Raw genomic sequence first — 18,551 nt, 5'->3', positions numbered from 1 at the left:
AAACTTATGTACTGAACTAAGACAGAATGATAGTATAAATATTGTAAATCTCTGAATATGGTGGGAATAAAAAAAAAACTTAAAAGGAGATATGTAATGGAAAGCTAAACTGTATTATATTGTTCGACCATTAGTTAGAGCCATATATATCATACCATTTCTGAGTATACAAGACAGTGTCTTAAGGTGAACACATTTCTGTGAGAAGGAAGCTCTGTATCCAGCCACTATCTAGTACACAACACTGACCTGCTTGCAACAACCCTGCAATCTACTGTGTACGTGACACTGTGCTTGCTGGAAGCAGCTAATCCCAGAGCCAATGAGGGATGATTTAATGGAAATGTATATAAATAAGCCTCTCAGAGAAGAGTTATTGAGGTATAATTTGAAATATATCAGAGGGTCACATGCAGACCTGCTGACAAAGAGGGCACCTGCCCCAGGGACCGGCGATTCAAAAGGGTCCAGGGTTCCCAGCCACCACTACTGCTATTGCAGCAGCGGACATCGAGCCAGGCCCCTTAAATAGCCACTGGAGCCGTGGCTCGGTGGTTCAGGTGACACTGAAGAGCTGGCAGGGAGAAGCTGGCCTCCAACTCCACCCCTTCCACCTGAGGCTACTACCCATCAGGGAGTGCAGAGCTGGCACTTCCCCCTCCCTCCACACACACACCTTGTCCATTACCTGCATCCTGCTTCAAAGGCCTTTTAAGACTGCACTTGAAAGAGAATCCTCTGAATTGTCATTCATGCTTAAATTCGACACTTTACACCTGAGTTTGAATAAAGAATCTAATTACCTTACCCATTACAAAGATAGCTTCCCCAATTATCACCTCTAATATCATTAGCTCACAGACATTTACCTTCCCCTCCCCCCCATCTCCCTTCTGTTCTGAAATTTGATTTCTCCTTTTCATATGTGTTCATTTTTTTAATTGTATCCTTTGGTATATATGGTTGTGACAATTTTCTTCCACTATTTGATCTGAGGAAGTGGGTCTGGCCCACGAAAGCTCATCGCCTAATAAACCATCTTGTTAGTCTTTAAAGTGCTACATAGTCCTGTTTTTTGATTGTCCAAGGGCTCGCAGTTCTGTCAGTCCTCCTGGTCACATGGTGCCAGAACCACCAATCAAGATTTAGTAATGCTCTGTCATTATGTTACTTGGCAGAAGAGAGATGGAGGTAGAGGGGGTGTATGTGTGTTACAGTGTAACAGAAGGTTATTTTATGGTGGCCAAAATAATATGGAACTGGATTCCACCTACCTACAATAACATTAAATAGATGCAATTTTTTTATATAAAAAATAATAGTTCAAATTTTATATATATATTCACACACACAAGAAAATAAGAAAATGTTCGCTGTATATTACAGCTCTATTTCCTTTGTAGCTACTGCCATCATTAACGTATGTTACTAGCAAAGTGATATGGTGTGGGCTCAGGACAGAGGGCTGGGAATGTGTGGAGGTGCAGGAGTCAAGGTTAGGGGGTAAGGAGGGTCTCAGGACAGAGGGTAGGAGGTGCAGGAGTCAGAGCAGAGTGTGGGAGCTCAGGGCAGCAGGTGGGGGTTGCTGCGGGCTTTCCCCAGGGCTAGCCCAGGCCAGTGGGGGCCATGCTGGCCAGCTGCTCCCTGGGGCAGGCTGGGATAGCAGGGGCCATGCAGTTAGCCAGCCATTGTTCCCTGGAGGTGGGGCACTTGCTGCCCTCCTGTGGTCCTACTGGGGTATAACTGTCCCCCCGGGCTTGCTGATCCCCTCCCTCCCCATGGTCATTCTGAGGTATAGCTGTCCCTGCTATTACACCCCTTCCTTTCCATTTGATGGGAAACAATTGCATTCCACGCACATCCCACTGTCCTTGCACAACCAACACCTAACCTTGCTTGAAGTTCTGATAAGGGAAAGCTACATACCAAATTTGGAGGTCCTAGCTCTTACCATTTAGGAGGAGTTCTCGAACAAATGGACTCAAAGATGGATGGACACACAGACAGATGCTCAATCTTTCTAAAATATATAGTAGAAGATATATACATGTATGTTATTAAATACACGTAAATGAATACAATCCTCTAAATAAAGAAATATCTCTCTCTCTCTCTCTCTCTCTCTCTGTGTGTGTGTGTGTGTGTGTCTGTGTGTGTATGTATGCACAGGCTATTTATTATCTTATATGACTTTTCTGTCTCTTCCGTCTAGTTAGTCCATGCTGCGCATTTATCTCACGGCTGGTCCTGCTGGGACGGTCGTCAGTCTCCTTTCACAGGCCATATCTAGAGAGGGGTAGGGATGTTCTTCGAGCGGGACAAAGGTAATTGGTGCCGCTTGACAGACAGCTGGCTTTAGCACACTGGTCGCTGAGTTGTAGCACAGATATGGCTGCAAACTTAATTGGAGCCAATTAATTTTCTGCTAGTGGGGATGCCTGATACTTAGTGGTCACTGCTGAGCTAATGGGGCAATTAGCCCAGTAACTGAGATGATGTATGTTTGTGAGGATCAGGGAGCAGAAAAGAAGTGAATATTTAGCAATAATTAATGATTGGCAGAGATTAGCAAGGGATGTGGAGAATTTACTACCAGATGAAGGCTTAAATCAAGAGAGGGTATCTTTCCAAAAGAGTGGTAGTTTAACCACAAGATATAGAATTGATGAAGGAATCACTGGATGAAATTATCTGACCAGTGCTATACACAGGTCAGACTAGATTATCATAATGAACCCTTCTGGTTTTGTTAATCTGAACACAGAGTGAATTCCTTCAAATATTTGAACGAATAGCAATGGAACATTTTTGCAGAATTTGCTCACCTCCACCTGAATATAGGTCTGGGGATCAGGAATTCCTGAATTCCAGCCTCAGCTCTGTTACTGCAAAACATGTAATTTCATTGTGCCTCAGTTTCCCCAACAGTAAATGAAGATTAGGATTTCACAAGGGGATTAATTAGCATTAATAAAAAATGTTCAGATTAAATGTGCTTAGCATTATCTAAGCTTGGATGGGGGATGGAAACATGCCTTCCGTCAAGAGGCTGCTGTGCACACATTTTTGGAAGTCAGTAGGTAGAAATGAGCTGGTTCTATTAATTCAGATGGAATGTATATGCTCAAAGAGTTAAAGGTGTTTACATGATGCTGACCCTTTCCAGCATTAAACAGTGTTAAATAAGGTTTGCGGTATGGTGTACAGAGCCCTCAGTCTAGTTAGCGCCATGGCAAAGACACCATTAAAAATCCTTATTAGCCTTTTATTAAAGATTCAGAAAGAGAAGCAAAAAACAGTTTAAGCACTGAAATGGAAGGTATAACATAAGGCTTCATTTTAACCACAAAGATTCTAGATGTTGGACAGCTCAGGATAACTAAATATTTGGCGAATAAATTGTTTGTAACTCATAATTCTGTCAGCTGTGGCTACAACACAGTTTGGCTTCAATCCATAGTGGTGTAAGCACATGGCTCACTATGCCTGTGGAGTGCAGTTGTAAGCCCTGAGTAGACATAGCCTTAGGGAGAGGTTGTCAGGTTGGAAAGTTTCTGTCTGTGATGTGGCTAAATTCAAAACTGCAACTATTTTGTGAAGAGAGTCTAAATTTAGCTAAAAGATTAATAGAAAAGATTTTCCTGGAGAGACACACCGGTTATTACTGAGGCCGTTGCAAGTGGGACTTGCCTGGAAAATCCTGCAGTAAAGATTTAAAACATGTCAGCTTGAAGATCCAATAGGACCTATTGCTAGTTCTGAGTTCTGCAGAGAGAAAACAGACATAAGACAGACGAAGCTTTGAGTTAAGCAAAAAGGATGTATTTTCACTATATGGCAAGAGTAGCAGTGGGATTTTATTTTGATTTTCCCAGCAAATATTTACACTGGCCTTGAAGTCACATGCATCTGACAAAGTGATTTTTACCCCCAAAAACGTATGCCCAAATAAACCTGTGAATCTTTAAGGTGCCACAGGATTCCTCATTGTTTTTGCAGATACAGATTAAGATGGCTACCCTTGTGAGACTGATGGGAAAAGATATTCATAGAATCATCCATAGTATTTAAGACCAGTTATCTTCTTGTCCATGTTTAACCTGTGACAAATCCCCTCTGTATTCTATTTTAACAGACAGTAGGAAGCCTTGATACATGAAATGTGATCCATGGAATGTGTCTGTATCTTGTAACAGGTCTCTGCTGTCTTATAGAACTAAAAACTAGATTCTCATTCATGGGCCATCCCTATCCATATAAACAGAATGTTCTGCATGCCCCCCTCTGCCTAATTTTAAAGGGAGAGTTACACAATCTCTTGTAGCATAAGCAAAAAAGAATAAGACAGCAGATGGATACTGCTACTTTTGAAATTACAGGGGTGAAACCTCCAAGCAAACAGCACACTTACCAGAGGTTACTTCCTTTCTCTGCATCCTACTTGCTCATGTTGGACTATAGTGACCAGATGAACTGCAGGGACTGGCTAGGTTGTAGGGGTGTCAAAAACATGCTCTGGCTCACTGCATAGCTGGATACCCCTTACCTATTTCCCATACTTGTCCTCATCACTGTTCAGTGTGGGAGCCATCAACTCCAAAGTATCCATGGTGGTGTCTCAGCTGAGGATTGCATGCAGCTCTTTATAAAAGTGACAGGTCTGAGCTCCACCCCAGAATAACTATTAGCCTCACTTACCTTCTCATACTCCTGCTACAGCTCCTGGACTTTCATGAAGCACTGTTCCTATTCCCCCTTGTAGCTAGGGGTGCCAGAACAGAGGGAGTCTGTTGAAAGTAGATCCCTCCTACCCTAGGGCTGACTGGTTTTGGCTGTCTTGACCTGACTGGACCCAGTGCTTGGGGCCCATGCCCCTGCCCTCCCCAGGCCAGCACCCTACCCCCTAGGAACCTGCCCCACCACCTTATTGTCAGGGCACCCCTTATCCTGCCAGCCCCAGGGCCAACTGGTTTTGACTGACCTGGGACTTGAACCCACAACCCTGTCCTTCCCAGGCGAGCGCCCTATCCCCTAGGCCACGCGGGAAGCTGCCCCACCACCTTACCATCTGTGTCCTCTCCTGTCCTCTTTTCTCCACAGGCCGTGTAGCTGTTTTGTTTGAGACTTAATCCTTTTGTTCAGACTGCTCCTGGTTCAGCCTCCATCTTGGGCTTCTGTTGTTCTGTCCCAGTGGCATCTTCTTGATGCTAGTGATTAATTGCTTAAGAGTTTATGGAGGATGCTCAGTACAGTTGTGATCTGCCTGGTTACTCAGAAGGCAGGAAATATCATGTGACCAACTGTAAAATCTGCCTGGTCACAAAATGCATACAAGGAACCAGCACAAGTCTGTCTTAGTGGCATCCATGCCAGGCACCATCAAGGCTTATTGGATCAAGAGAGGGAAGATGTCTTACTTGTTCCTGAAGATCTCCATTATTCCCATTGGTTCCTGGTCCTGTGAGGTGATTTTCCAAGGATCCTGGTTCCCGGACCAGCTGTGTTCCTGGTATCCTGTGCAGGGATTAAGGGGGAAGAAATCCTTATTATTGTATACTGTACAGTAGGGTAGCGTGGGTCCAGGCTTAGGCCTTGTGAGTTACCCTGAGCATAAGACAGTGTGTGCAGTGTACTGTGCATAGAGTTTTGTTATAAGTTGTGTAGTTAATAAATGTTCCCCATTTTCATCTTAGTGCTGTGGCAGGATTATTGCCTAAGGCAGGGTCTAAGGAAGGATTTATTTAGGGTGGGGGATTTTACTACAGATAACAGATGCTGATTTAGGGGATGAACTCTGGGGTGAGAATATTTAAGGTTACTTTGATCCTTTTATTTTGGGAATAGTCCAGCCTCCTGCCCCTCTTCTTCCCACTGAGGCCCTGCCCTCTGGCCAGGCCAGCTGCTGGAGCCCAGTCTGAGTAAGAGCCAAGCAGATCTGCACACCGTCCACCTGTTTTGGATTGGGGGCCCAGAGACACAGCTGGGGGCTGCTGTCAGGTCCTCCTATCCCAGCCTGGTGAAGGAATCCAGGCTCCAGCTAAGCCAGAGATAGGGCCTGGGTGAAAAGAGGTGGGAGTGGGGCTATATAGGCAGCAGGCCTCATGCTGTCACCCCCCAGTTAGGAAGAATCTGTCACTGTTGCTTGTAGGGCTTCTCCATGGCCCAAGTTATCTGCTCACAGATGTTGGCGTTTCTACAGCTGGACTGAAGCTGTGCTCACACAGCTTCTTCTTCCAGAGAGGTCATGGTGGGGCATTGTGGGACATCTCCCAGAGGCCACTAACAGTTGATGTAAGTAATGCCCTGTCTGCACTGGTATCGCGTTGACCTAAACTATGCCACTCGGGGAAGTGATGTTAAGTCAGTATAACAGGGCAATTATGTCAGCGGAAAAAAAATTTAAGTGCATATGCACACACAGCCACGTCAACATAACCTGCCATGCATCAGCTTCACCATAGTATCGCCCAGGCCTTAGACATAGAGACTTTAGAGCTGGGTGTATAGTGCAAACAAAAACCAGTCAGCAATAAACAGATGACACTGAAGAAATACCTGACTTCATCACCAATTTCTCCTCCTCATGGAAACAATCTATGAGGCCCCCTCCAATTGTCTATCCAGTCTGGTCAAAAAGGGAAACAATACTATTTTATTTAAAATGTAATGTTGGCTAATTACATTTGACTTAATCACTTTGCTTGCTGCCTTCCCTGGTACTCAGGCCACGAAGCTCCCCAAATCCAGGACTGTTGCACCAGCTTGCTTCCAAATAGCAAGTGCACAAGCCCCACTCAGTGTCAGCTGTAGTTCTTTATATCCTTGCAAAATTGGGCACACAGTGGAGCTGAGGTAGCCAAATGCTTTGCTGTGCTCTGTTTGCCCCCAGTATGCTGTCAAGTTCTGCTATTTCAGCTTAACTACCAAAACCTTAAAGACACAAGGTGGGTGAGGTAATATCTCTTATTGGGTCAACTTCTGCTGATGAAAGAGAAGACAAGATTAAGTTTTGAGCCACACACAGCACTTCTATAGATTTGGGAAAGGCCCCAGCCTCACAGCAAAATGCAGACTGTTTAGCATAAGAATTTATTACATATCATAAAAGGAACCATTCAAGATAGCGTGACTGGTTAACACAGCTGTCCCTTATAGGACAAGAAAGAGGGGGTTAATGGGATACAGATTGTTGTAATAATAAGCCATAAAGCCAGTGTTTCTGTCTAGTCCATGATTTTTAGTATCTAGCCAGGTTATGAATTTAAGCTCGAATATGGGCTGTCATTGTTTGATTCACTTTATGGGTTCCAGCATGGGATGTAGGGGTGGGCAGGAGTGTTCCCTATAAGCTGAGTGCTTAGGCAGCCACCCACAAACACAGCTAGTGGCATGTGTTTCTACTGATGGTGCACATTCACGCATGCCTTGGTGCCCATAACAAAATTCATTCTGCACATAGGAAAAAAATAGAAGTAACATTGGTGGGCAGTTAGAGGTGGTTTTATTTCTATACTGAAACAGATTTTCTCAGTGGCCTGTTCTGTGATTCAGTCTACTTCTCTGGTGGAGTGTCCTTGTTTGATGAAGACAGTGTGTGAAGAAAATCCTGGATTTTCTCTTTGGAACATACTCTCTGGTAACTGAGTGCCTGGCTGTAGATAACAGATTTCTTCATAGATCCAGACCAGTAACCATCCCAAACACACCAATAAATGCTATCTACAAGCCAGGCGCTCAAGTGAGACAAACAGTTCTATGTATCTTGAAAGCTTGTCTCTCTCACCAACAGAAGTTAGACCAATAAAGGATATTACCTCACCCACCTTGTCTCGCTAATATCCTGGGGCCAACCTGGCTGCAACTACATTGCATACTGTAACCTTAGTCTTTGATATTCAAGCCAAGTGTCCTTACCTCATTCTAAAAGGCAAACAACTTCATGTCAATTTTAGCAACAAGTGCTATGTTACATGTAGAGTAAATATCTTTAAATATATCCACGCCCATTTGCATCCTAATGCAAATGATTGCAACAATTAGGACATAATGTCACCATAGCAGAGTAGCCGTTAAGAAGCAACATTGTAGTGCATAGGACTGCCAACAGTGCTGGATTTTATGGGGCCTCTCAATTTAAATGAAAAATGTTATCCCATTTTAACCAACAAGGGCTGTCATGCTGCCATAATGAAGACTGGATGAAAGGTGTCCCTTACAGATTTAGAATGCTGACAGAAAGTGGTAGGGTCAAATTTGAGTAGTGTTACAATCTGGTGCACAGGGTTGCAACACTATGCAGATTTGGCCTTGACTATCCCCCAGTCATCTGGCTCAGTGACTTTAGAGGTCTTCAGATAACATCACTAGAGTTTGATTTGGGATCTTAGGGTATGTCTACACTTCATTCCTCTCCCGAAAGAGGAATGCAAATGCAGACACCCGAAACTGCAAATGAAGCTGGGTTTTAAATATCCCACGCTTCATTTGCATAATCACATTATGGCACTATTTCGAAATAGCGCTATTTCAAGAGAAAAAAGGGGTTCTTTCGAGATAAAACCCCTCCCTCGAAATAACCCTTACTCCTAATTTTTTGGGGAGTAAGGGTTATTTCAAGAGAAGGGTTTTATCTTGAAATAGCACTATTTCAAGAGAAAAAAGGGGTTATTTCAAAATAGCGCCATAATGCGATTATGCAAATGAAGCACAGGATATTTAAATCCCCGCTTCATTTGCAATTTTGGGTGTCTGCATTTGCATTCCTCTCCAGAGAGAGGAATGAAGTGTAGACATACCCTTAGAGAATATTTCCCAGCTGGAAAAATCTGCTCCCTATTTCTCACAATACTCTCCTTTGCTCACTGGAACAGGCCAATAGGTCAGAGAGCATGAGGTCTGCATTTCCTGGGGGCTCTGGAGGACCAATTTGCCCACATGGCTTTTGTTCCTAGAAAATGCTGACCACCCAGATTGCCATAGTCTTTGTCTTTCTAAGACAGGGTGTTTCACTATCAGCAAATTTTAAGTCATACTTCTTATGGGTAAAGAAAAATGTCTATTTGTCCAGTAGGTAAGCAGGTCTAACATCAGCTTTTACAAAGGGCTATTTTAAGCCATGATGCTATAACAGGGACATTATTAAATGGATGAAGTACATGGCACATACTGTAACTCGGAGCAATTCACATTCCTCTGGTGCTAGTTTTCAAAATGCTTCCTTTGAGCATGAAATAGATCTGTCTCCTAGGAGACCAACCTTTCCCACAGTGCCTATCCTGCAGACTCCTAACAAGAAGAATCCAATTATATTGGTCCAGTACTAGACTGAAATGGTAGAAAAGTTATTATGTAGAAAAGGTGGAAGTGTTCAATAAATATGTCTGTATTTGGGGGGAAACAGATGATGTAGTTATATCATATGACAACACCTTTTTCCATTCCATTAATATCACAGGAGGATGTTAAACACCTGCTACTAAAATCAGACAATTTTAAAATCAGCAGATCCGAATACTTTGCATGAAAGAATTTTAAAAGAGCTGGCTGAGGAGCACACTGGACTGTTAAGGTGACTTTTCAATAAGTCTTAGAAGACTGAGGGAGTTCCAGAAGACTGGAAAAAGGGACTATTATTCCAACATTAAAAAACAAAACAAAAAGCTAAACCTGATGACCATAATTATCTATGGAGAGAGAAGATATCCTGGTCCTGCCATGAGGGCAGGGGACTGGACTCGATGACCTCTCGAGGTCCCTTCCAGTCCTAGTATTTTATGATTCTATGATCAAATACAAGAGACTTTTTATAAGACAAAGTTATAAAAAAAATCAAATGAGTGGCCATTGAGATCAGCAGCGTTCAAGCCAGCAATGTCATATTTCCATTAGTGAGGGTAATTAATGATTAGAACAGAAGGGTATAATAAGTTCTTCGTCATTTCACACCTTCGAATCAATAATAACAAAACTATGTTACAACAATTTTATAATGTTGCAGAGTGAAGCAATCAATTAGAAAATTTCAGAGTTAAGGTTGCCTGTATAATTGTAGTCCTGCCCAATCTCTCTCTCTCTCTCTCTCATGGAGCTGTATACAAGGATCAGGCCTGTCAAGCCATATTGAACTAGTTCATGTTCAGATAACACTGGTCTCTCAAGATCTACATACTGTTTCTAGTACATATGGAAAACAACTGAATGACAGCAAGGAGAGTGTGTTACTAAAAGACAGCTATTCAAAAGGCGCTTGTTTTAATCAGGTTTTCCATTTCTTCATGTCACTTGATGGATTCACCTCTTCATTCCAAGTAGCATCCTAAAATGCTTATTTTTATGGCAAAATCCTTATTCCATTGATGTCCTTACATTTCCTCAGGTTCTTATATGGCTTCCATTTCTGTAGTGTTTAGCACCCAGTGGAATTTTGCCATTTACTTCAAGGATTACGGGATTTGGTCCAGTGTATGAATTAAATCCATCTGTGAATTATTACATACAGATTCAGAAAGTGGCTACATGAATCTGTGTGGTTAGAAGAAACCATTAGACTATCTAGATTTGAAACACTTACAACATTCACTATTCTGGCATATAATAGTCCCTTTCATGGATACAAGGTAAGAGAAGAAGTCTTTGATTCCTGACCATGATTCCTGATTGCTTGTCAGAGATTCTTGCGTCCAAGGAAGCCAGCCCTTTTGAGATCCTGGCTTCTAACTAGCTCCATCACAAGATGGGCCTCATCTTCCAGGCCATCCAAGAATTCCAGTCAACTCAGAAAAATGAAAAATCACTAGCAAAAGCTGACTAGCTGTAGATTTTTACAGAAGAGGACTCTGGCTCAGATTAATTGAAAAGCCTATAACAGTCTGTATAGAAAATAAGATAGGTTTTTACTACTAAACAAACTTCTTTTCACAACTACTAGGCTGGAGAAATACAGCTACATGTAGTCCTAGCACACATACTTCCTTCCAACACCCAGACCATCTCTTTCCCTGGATTCTGTTAGTCCCTCTCAATTTTGGCCCTGTAGCCAGATGAATACAGTTTTCCTCTTCTGGGGTATCAAAGTACAAATGTGTCAGGCAGTCTTCTGTTACACCACCTAGACTGTGCCACTTTTCTGGTAGCTGGTAGAAGCATCCAGGCTTACCTTTCACTCCAAGTTCCAGCCCCAAAACCACATGCTATCCAATATTAGACCCTGTTGTTTTTTCCCCATCTACTGTGTCCCTCTGCTGGCCCAATAGTTACCAATAGAACATCCTCTGTTCCATTTGGCTGTGATGTTACACCCCATGTTTTTATGCAAAATATGCTTTTGAATATGAATATGCATAACTAAAATATGCTTTATGCAGAATGGGGCAAGTAACCTATCCTTCAAGAACGTGTGATTCCCTGCATGTGTAGATTCTGTTTGTGTGCATATATCTTTCTTGCATGTGAAGTTATAAATAAGAAGTGTAAACCTCCTTATTAAACTAAGTCTTCTAGTAAAAGCCAATAGTGGTAATTAAGGAACTTAATGGCCCAGTGCTTGAGGCAACAATCTGTAATTTGTTTTGTTTTTCCTGTAAGCCTAAACTGTAGGGCTATGTCTAGACTGGCATGATTTTCCGGAAATGCTTTTAACGGAAAAGTTTTCCGTTAAAAGCATTTTCGGAAAAGAGCGTCTAGATTGGCACGGACACTTTTCCGCAAAAGCACTTTTTGCGGAAAAGCGTCCATACCAATCTAGACGCACTTTTCCGCAAAAAAGCCCCGATCGCCATTTTCGCGATTGGGGCTTTTTTGCAGAAAACAAATCTGAGCTGTCTACACTGGCCCTTTTACGCAAAAGTTTTGCGCAAAAGGACTTTTGCCTGAACGGAAGCAGCATAGTATTTCCGCAAGAACACTGACAATCTTACATGAGTTCGTCAGTGCTTTTGCGGAAATTCAAGCGGCCAGTGTAGACAGCTGGCAAGTTTTTCCAGAAAAGCGGCTGATTTTCCGGAAAAACTGGCCAGTCTAGACACAGCCTAGTTGTTCCTACAAAGACCGGTGACCATGCTGCCTGAATCTGTTTTTTTTCCTTTGGGATGGGGAGGATGAAACAAAGACTTCCCACACTGGGAAAATTGTATTTAAGGAACAGAATCAATATATGATTGTCTTTAACTAGCTTCACAAACTGCTCCCCTCCACAAGAGGACACATGAAGGCTATGTCTACACTGGTGGCTTCTTGCACAAGAACATCTTGTGCAAGGGTTCTTGTGCAAGAAGTCTTGCGCAAGAAAACGTCCACACTGCCATGTGCGACCTGTGCTTTTGCACAAGAGCGCCCATGGCAGTGTGGATGCTCTCTTGCGCAAGAAAGCTCTGATGGCCATTTTAGCCATAGGGCTTTCTTGTGCAAAAAATCCCTGCCGAGCGTCCACACTGCCCTCTTGCACAAGAGAGCCTGCGAAGAGGGCTTACACCTGTTAAAAAAGAGCATAGCTCTTGCGCAAGAAGCCCTCTCTTACCACACCGTACTGTAAATCTTCTTGCGCAAGAGCGGGCGGGCCGTGTGGACGCTCTGCGGATTCTTGTGCAAGAACAGCCATACTTGCACAAGAAGTCGCGAGTGTAGACATAGCCGAAGAGACCGAGAAACAACCCTAACAACGGGAGCAGCTGTTAGGCCCAGGTCAGAGAAAAGATGAACTCTGACTTGAAGAATTTTACCTGAAGTAAGAACTACGGGGAGGAATTAAGTTATGTAACAATTTCTCTCAGTGTATTAGGCTTAGCTGGCATATTTTGTTTATTTTAGCTTATTAACTTACTTTGCTCTGTCACCACTTGCAATCATTATAATCCTACCTTTTATACTTAATAAAATCACTTTTGTTTATTATCAACCCAGTGTAAATAACTGTTACTTGGGGGACAGGGACAACAGATGTGTACATCTATTTCATTGATAAAGAGAACAAATTTTATGAGCTTTCTCTGTGTAAAACTTTTATTCAGAGTAAGACAGATTTACTGGGGGGACTGGTCCCTATTTGAGGCTGTACTCCTAAGTGTTGTCAAGTCCCTGTTATTGAGCCCTCAGAGAGATGAGCTATTATCAGTGTCTGTGTTACTGTGCTGAGGGTCTGTTATCCCAACTCTGTGCCTTTGCTGGGGGAGACCAGAGCTTCTGGCCCAGCAGGACAGGGTAGGCGAGCTCAGTGGTATGATCAGCACATCAGTGACATTCTGAAGGGGATGTCTGTGATCCAACCCATCACAGTGGTTACTTCATCCTCCCTCTAGTTCTGGCCAGCATCTCTATTCCCAGGTAAGACTCCCAAGGATTATTTTTGTCTCTTACTTAACACCCCCTTTTTTCCCCATAGCCCCTATCTTGCACCATCCTCCTTCTTGCGTTTTATATAAGCTCTGCATGCCTCTGCCCCACTGTGATTAATCACTTAAGAGGTTAGCAGCTCTGACTATATTCCAGGGATAGCCTGTTATAGGGTTAATAGGCCCTTTCTATCTATTCAGGACTGTGATGAGATATATACCCCATCATGGTCCTCTCCTGCAGATTAGAAACAGGGGTTAAAAATAGCAATGAGATTCAGCTGGGAAAACTGCAGCTAACACATCTGGTGGAAAATGATCTGTGGTGTGGGAGGCTGGTCCCAAGAGCAAGGGATACAAGAATTGCTTTGCCTGGGGATGGTGTAGGGGTGGGCAAGCACCTTGGATTTTATATAATAAGGTAATTAACGTGCCTGAGATGTGGAGGTAGGTAGGTTAGATATCGTGTAATTGAATCGTCATGTAATCACATGACACTTTAGTGGTTACACCACTATTTGATAGTCCCAGGGGAGCCCCCCTGCACTGTTACCTCTGTATCAGGGACAGCAGCATGGAATGGCAGGCGGAGCTGGTCCGTTTAGGGAGCCAGTTAAAAAAACCATCTCCTCAGGCCGACTGGTTGCCTGCTGCCCCACTATGACACATTAATACAACCTGAGCAGTTGGTGGATACTGACACGCTCCCTCTCAGGAGTGTCCTCTTTTTCGAAAGTTCAAAAATGGTAACCCTAGGGAACCAGCATTTAAGCTGGCTCCCCCAGCACCCTCCGCGCTGCCTCTGGAGGAGGCAGCAAGGGGGAGGGAGGGGGCCCACAGAGCTGCTCCTGGTGCATATTGGCTCCAGCCTACTCCCTCTCTCCATCAGTGGCAGCAGCGGGGGGGGGGGGGGTAGGTGGAGCTGGTGCTTGGGGGGGGGGGGAGGAGAAGTGTGTGTGGGAGACCAGATCACCCCCATGAGCCCAGGTTAACCCTGTGGGTACAGGATCGCTTCCCCAGGCGGCGGCGGGCACGCGGGGGCAGTGGAAGCGGATCACAGGATTTCACAGAAGGCTCCTGACGGGCGAACCATGGCAGGGTCTGAGTGCGCTCTGCCAGCTCCCCCTTACCTGCGCTCTCCGGGCAGCCCCGCAGCCAGGCCCATAGTAACAAGGGGGGGCGGAGGAGGGTCTCCTCTGAGGAGAGCGCGGGGCCGTGGGCTTTGACCGCAGGTGCGGGGGGGGGGGGAGGGGGAGTTTCGCGCCGGGGCGGGGCTGCGGAGCCGGCAGCGCGCGGTCCTTCCGGTGGAGCTCGGCGCGCCTCCTCCCGAGCTTGGCCTCGCCGCCCCCCCCTCCCCCCGCTCGCAGCGCCGGCTGGAGGCGCGCGGGCCCAGGTGAGCCGCCCGCACTGACTCCCCCCTCCTCCGTCTCCGGGGGTCTCTGGCAGTTGGGAGGGGCATTGGGCGCAGCCCTCCCCCGGGCTCTTCGGCAATTGAGGGGCACTGGCTGCAGCCCCACCCCCTCCGCGGCGGCAGTTGGGGGAGGCGGGGCACGGGGTACAGGCCCACCCCCTCCCCGGCGGCAGTGGGGGAGGCGGGGCACGGGGTACAGGCCCACCCCCTCCGCGGCGGCAGTTGGGGGAGGCGGGGCCCGGGGTACAGGCCCACCCCCTCCCCGGCGGCAGTTGGAGGCGGGGCACGGGGTACAGGCCCACCCCCTCCGCGGCGGCAGTTGGGGGAGGCGGGGCCCGGGGTACAGGCCCACCCCCTCCGCGGCGGCAGTTGGGGGAGGCGGGGCACGGGGTACAGGCCCACCCCCTCCCCGGCGGCAGTTGGGGGAGGCGGGGCCCGGGGTACAGGCCCACCCCCTCCGCGGCGGCAGTTGGGGGAGGCGGGGCACGGGGTACAGGCCCACCCCCTCCGCGGCGGCAGTTGGGGGAGGCGGGGCACGGGGTACAGGCCCACCCCCTCCCCGGCGGCAGTTGGGGGAGGCGGGGCACGGGGTACAGGCCCACCCCCTCCCCGGCGGCAGTTGGGGGAGGCGGGGCACTGGCTGCAGCCCCACCCCCTCCCCGGCGGCAGTTGGGGGAGGGGCACGGGGTACAGGTCCACCCCCTCCCCGGCGGCAGTGGGGGAGGTGGGGCACGGGGTACAGGCCCACCCCCTCCGCGGCGGCAGTTGGGGGAGGCGGGGTACAGGCCCACCCCCTCCCCGGCGGCAGTGGGGGAGGTGGGGCACGGGGTACAGGCCCACCCCCTCCCCGGCGGCAGTTGGGGGAGGTGGGGCACGGGGTACAGGCCAACTGTAGCTTCCCTCCAGCTTGGTTTGGTTGTGGCCCTGAGACAGGCCCTGGTGTGTACATGGGCTGTATGTGCCACGCCAGGAGTCGCCTGTCCCTGTGTGCACAGCCCGAAGTCAGGGGCAGGGCTGCCGTCCTCTGAAGGCAGCTGAGGTCTCAGCCTGGGAAGTGTGCACTGGGCATTGCAAAGTTCTGTCTGTGCTCCGGGAAAGGGCTGCTCTCCCAGCAGCTTAGGGTGCAGATGCTCCAGCAAGAACTTAAAGCCGGGTTTCCATTTTTCACTGCTGTGGAGTGTGTGCTGTGCACATGGAATGCGGCTACTGCCCAACAGCAGCCTTGCACAAACAGGTTAGGACTGTAAGGGAAGATTAGCTGTATTAGTCTGAAACCACCTGAGAAGTTCCATCCCAAGTCCTGCAAAAACAGACATGTTGATTCCTTGGGACTATTTGAGTGTTTACACTATTCATGTAGTGTGACTTAGTTCCACTTTGCCCCCTAGTGTAGACCTGGCCTAAATTTTCACAAGTTTCAGGTCTATGTCAGGGCTGAGTTTAATAGTGCTTGAAGACACGGAGGTAAACATAGGTAAATAGCATTGTGTGTTAGTGTCTTCAGTGGTTACCACAGTGATACTCAGACTATGGTTCACAAGCTGTATGTGTATGGTTCACAATCACTATCGTGATTTAATTGTTCACTAATCAGGATGCTTTTACTATGTCAGTTAATTGTTATCCAGTTGCATCAAGTTATTGACTTTTTTGTTGTGAGAATTATATATGTAAAAACAAAATATTTCCTGTCATGTTGCTTAAATATGAACAGTACCATGTAGGGATGTAATAGTGTAGTTGATTAACCGATAAGCAAACGTTTATAGGCTACATGCATTCCCTCCACCCCCAGTACATTTTTTAGCAGACTGGCCAGCAGCCTGGCTCAGTCCTAGCTCATGCCAGACCCAGCACCTACCCCCACTGCAGCTCTGTATTTAAAGCTTGTTAGGAGCCAGGTGGACAGGCAGCCTTGGCTTAGTTCTGGCTTGAACTCGGTCTGGGAACTCAGACCCACCCCCTATATAGGGTCTGTTGCCACTGGGCACTTTTGCCTCTATCAGAGGCAGCAGTGTGAGGTGCATCCGGTCTGTAAGGGGAGCTGGTTTTTAAACTGGCACCTGGTGCTTCCACCTGGCACCCGAGCAGGGGGCTCCTCAGGAGTGGGGCCCAGAGTGCACTGGCTGCTGGCCCCCACCCCCGGGGACTAAAGAATAGTCAAGTAACCAGTAAAAATTCATGAGGTTAACCTACTATTCAATTAACCGTTATTTAATATTCCTAGTACCATGGGGAATGAAACCATGAATTCACACTACTGTGGGTCTTCTGGGTAATGCTGATTAGTAATTTGGTTCTTGAACCACAGAGGTCTGAGTATCATTTGGCTCTAAGTAATCAGTGCCTCCCTTTTATGTCTCATGTAAAAGAAGGGGTCCCCATCAGCAAAATGCCTCATAACACCTTACTGGGGCATTGAGTTAGAATTGTGTCATAGAGCATAGTGACAGAACCACTGGCTGCTTTCTTAGGGAAACTTATTAATGCAATGTCCACTTGGCCTGGGGCTGCTAACTTGTGAATGAATTTTGACATCCAGACTTTAAAGAATCTGCAAAAGTAATAAAAGGGTTGCTGTTTTGTTCAGTTCTTTATGTAAAGGTGTGCTGGCAAAAAAACCTTAAAAGTATATTAGAAATTCAGGTATTGTCTACTTTAAAGACTGTGTGGATGACTGAAGAACTAGTAGGAAAATGACATTGTAGGCACCAAGGAAATGGAACTTGTGTGAAGAAGTGTTTATTCTGTTTATAATCGTGGTGGTTTGTTTATTTGTTAATGCCTACCTAACTCAAATGCTTGACAGTTTTGGAGGAAAAAATCAGTAAGGAAGAGTAACAATCCCATTCCTTCAGTTAAGCATTGCCATAGTTACCACTGGTGTTCTTGGCTCCTCCAAAGAATCCTCAGCAAAAACAGGAAATTCAATACTTATAAAGTCATAAATGTTAAAAATAGAAGAGACCATTATGATCACTAGTCTCATCTTCTGTGTCACGCAGGCCAGATAATTTCACCCTGCACATTCCTCATCAAGCCCAATAAATAACTAGAGCAGAGAGATAGTATTTCAGTAATGATCTCACCTGTGTCAAATACAGAGGTATTACAACCCAATCTTTTGTCATCTGCGACATTTAAATAATTGGATTTTATATTGTCTTCCAGATGATTGCAAATATATTGAACATCTTTATCAATGAGAACTGATTCTTGTGGCTCCCCACCAGAAGCCCAGCATCTTGAGGATGAGTCTCTTTTAGCACTGACATTTTGAAATCTGACAAGTTTCTAATCCATTGAATATGTGCTATGTGGATTTCTGAATGATACCGCTTTACTCAGCATGTCATGAGATACAGAATCTTGCAGAAGTCAAAACATTTTGCTTCTTGTTGGGAATTAATTCTACCATCCTTTAATTCTGTATTAGTTGGGTCTTGTATTAGACATTCCATTATTTTACCCAGGATCACTGTCAGTCTGTTTGGCCTATAATTATCCCAATGATCCCAACTTTTCCTTCCAGTCCCCTGGAATTTCCCAAGTATTATGAGATTTATTAACTACTAGCAGACTTACGTGGCATTGCCCAAGTCTTTCAGGGCAGGGCCTTCAGGATGTGGGTGTGTGCTGGGCCAGGAGTGTGTTCTCTCCCCCCAGCCCACCCGGGGCCTGTTCTCTCACTCTCGCCTCCTTGATGCTGCAGCCAAGGGCTGGGAAGGGGGAAAGGGTTTGGAGCGGGGGGGGCTACTTACTCAGTGTGGTCTGTACTGGCAGGCAAGATGGCATAGCCTCAGCCCTGCTGCCCC

General features: G+C 46.0%; 1 protein-coding gene and 1 long non-coding RNA gene across 3 annotated transcripts in view; one reads left to right on the top strand and one right to left on the bottom strand.

Moving 5' to 3' along the window:
• Positions 1–1,071: 1,071 nt before the first annotated feature.
• LOC142818573 (uncharacterized) lies at positions 1,072–14,702 on the bottom strand. Its single transcript, XR_012896104.1, has 3 exons — positions 14,456–14,702; positions 5,066–5,514; positions 1,072–2,020 (listed from the first exon to the last, which is right to left on the bottom strand). It is a non-coding gene; the product is annotated as an uncharacterized LOC142818573 (long non-coding RNA).
• Positions 14,590–18,551, top strand: part of MPG (N-methylpurine DNA glycosylase) — a 32,559-nt gene continuing 28,597 nt past the window's right edge. Inside the window, exon 1 of one of the 2 annotated variants that reach the window (XM_075899194.1) lies at positions 14,590–14,718. Coding sequence is in view for 1 of the 2 variants with exons in the window: in XM_014574298.3 (XP_014429784.2) it covers positions 15,929–15,970 (42 nt within the window). In the remaining variant the exon portion in view is untranslated. Of the gene's footprint in view, positions 14,719–15,583; positions 15,971–18,551 lie in introns of those variants that run through there. The other variant, XM_014574298.3, reaches the window with a different exon arrangement.

This window comes from Pelodiscus sinensis, chromosome 16, assembly GCF_049634645.1.
Source record: "Pelodiscus sinensis isolate JC-2024 chromosome 16, ASM4963464v1, whole genome shotgun sequence".
Classification (NCBI taxonomy): Eukaryota; Metazoa; Chordata; order Testudines; family Trionychidae; genus Pelodiscus; species Pelodiscus sinensis.
Note: the sequence above shows the minus strand (reverse complement) of the source record. Positions and strands in the feature narration are given on the sequence as shown.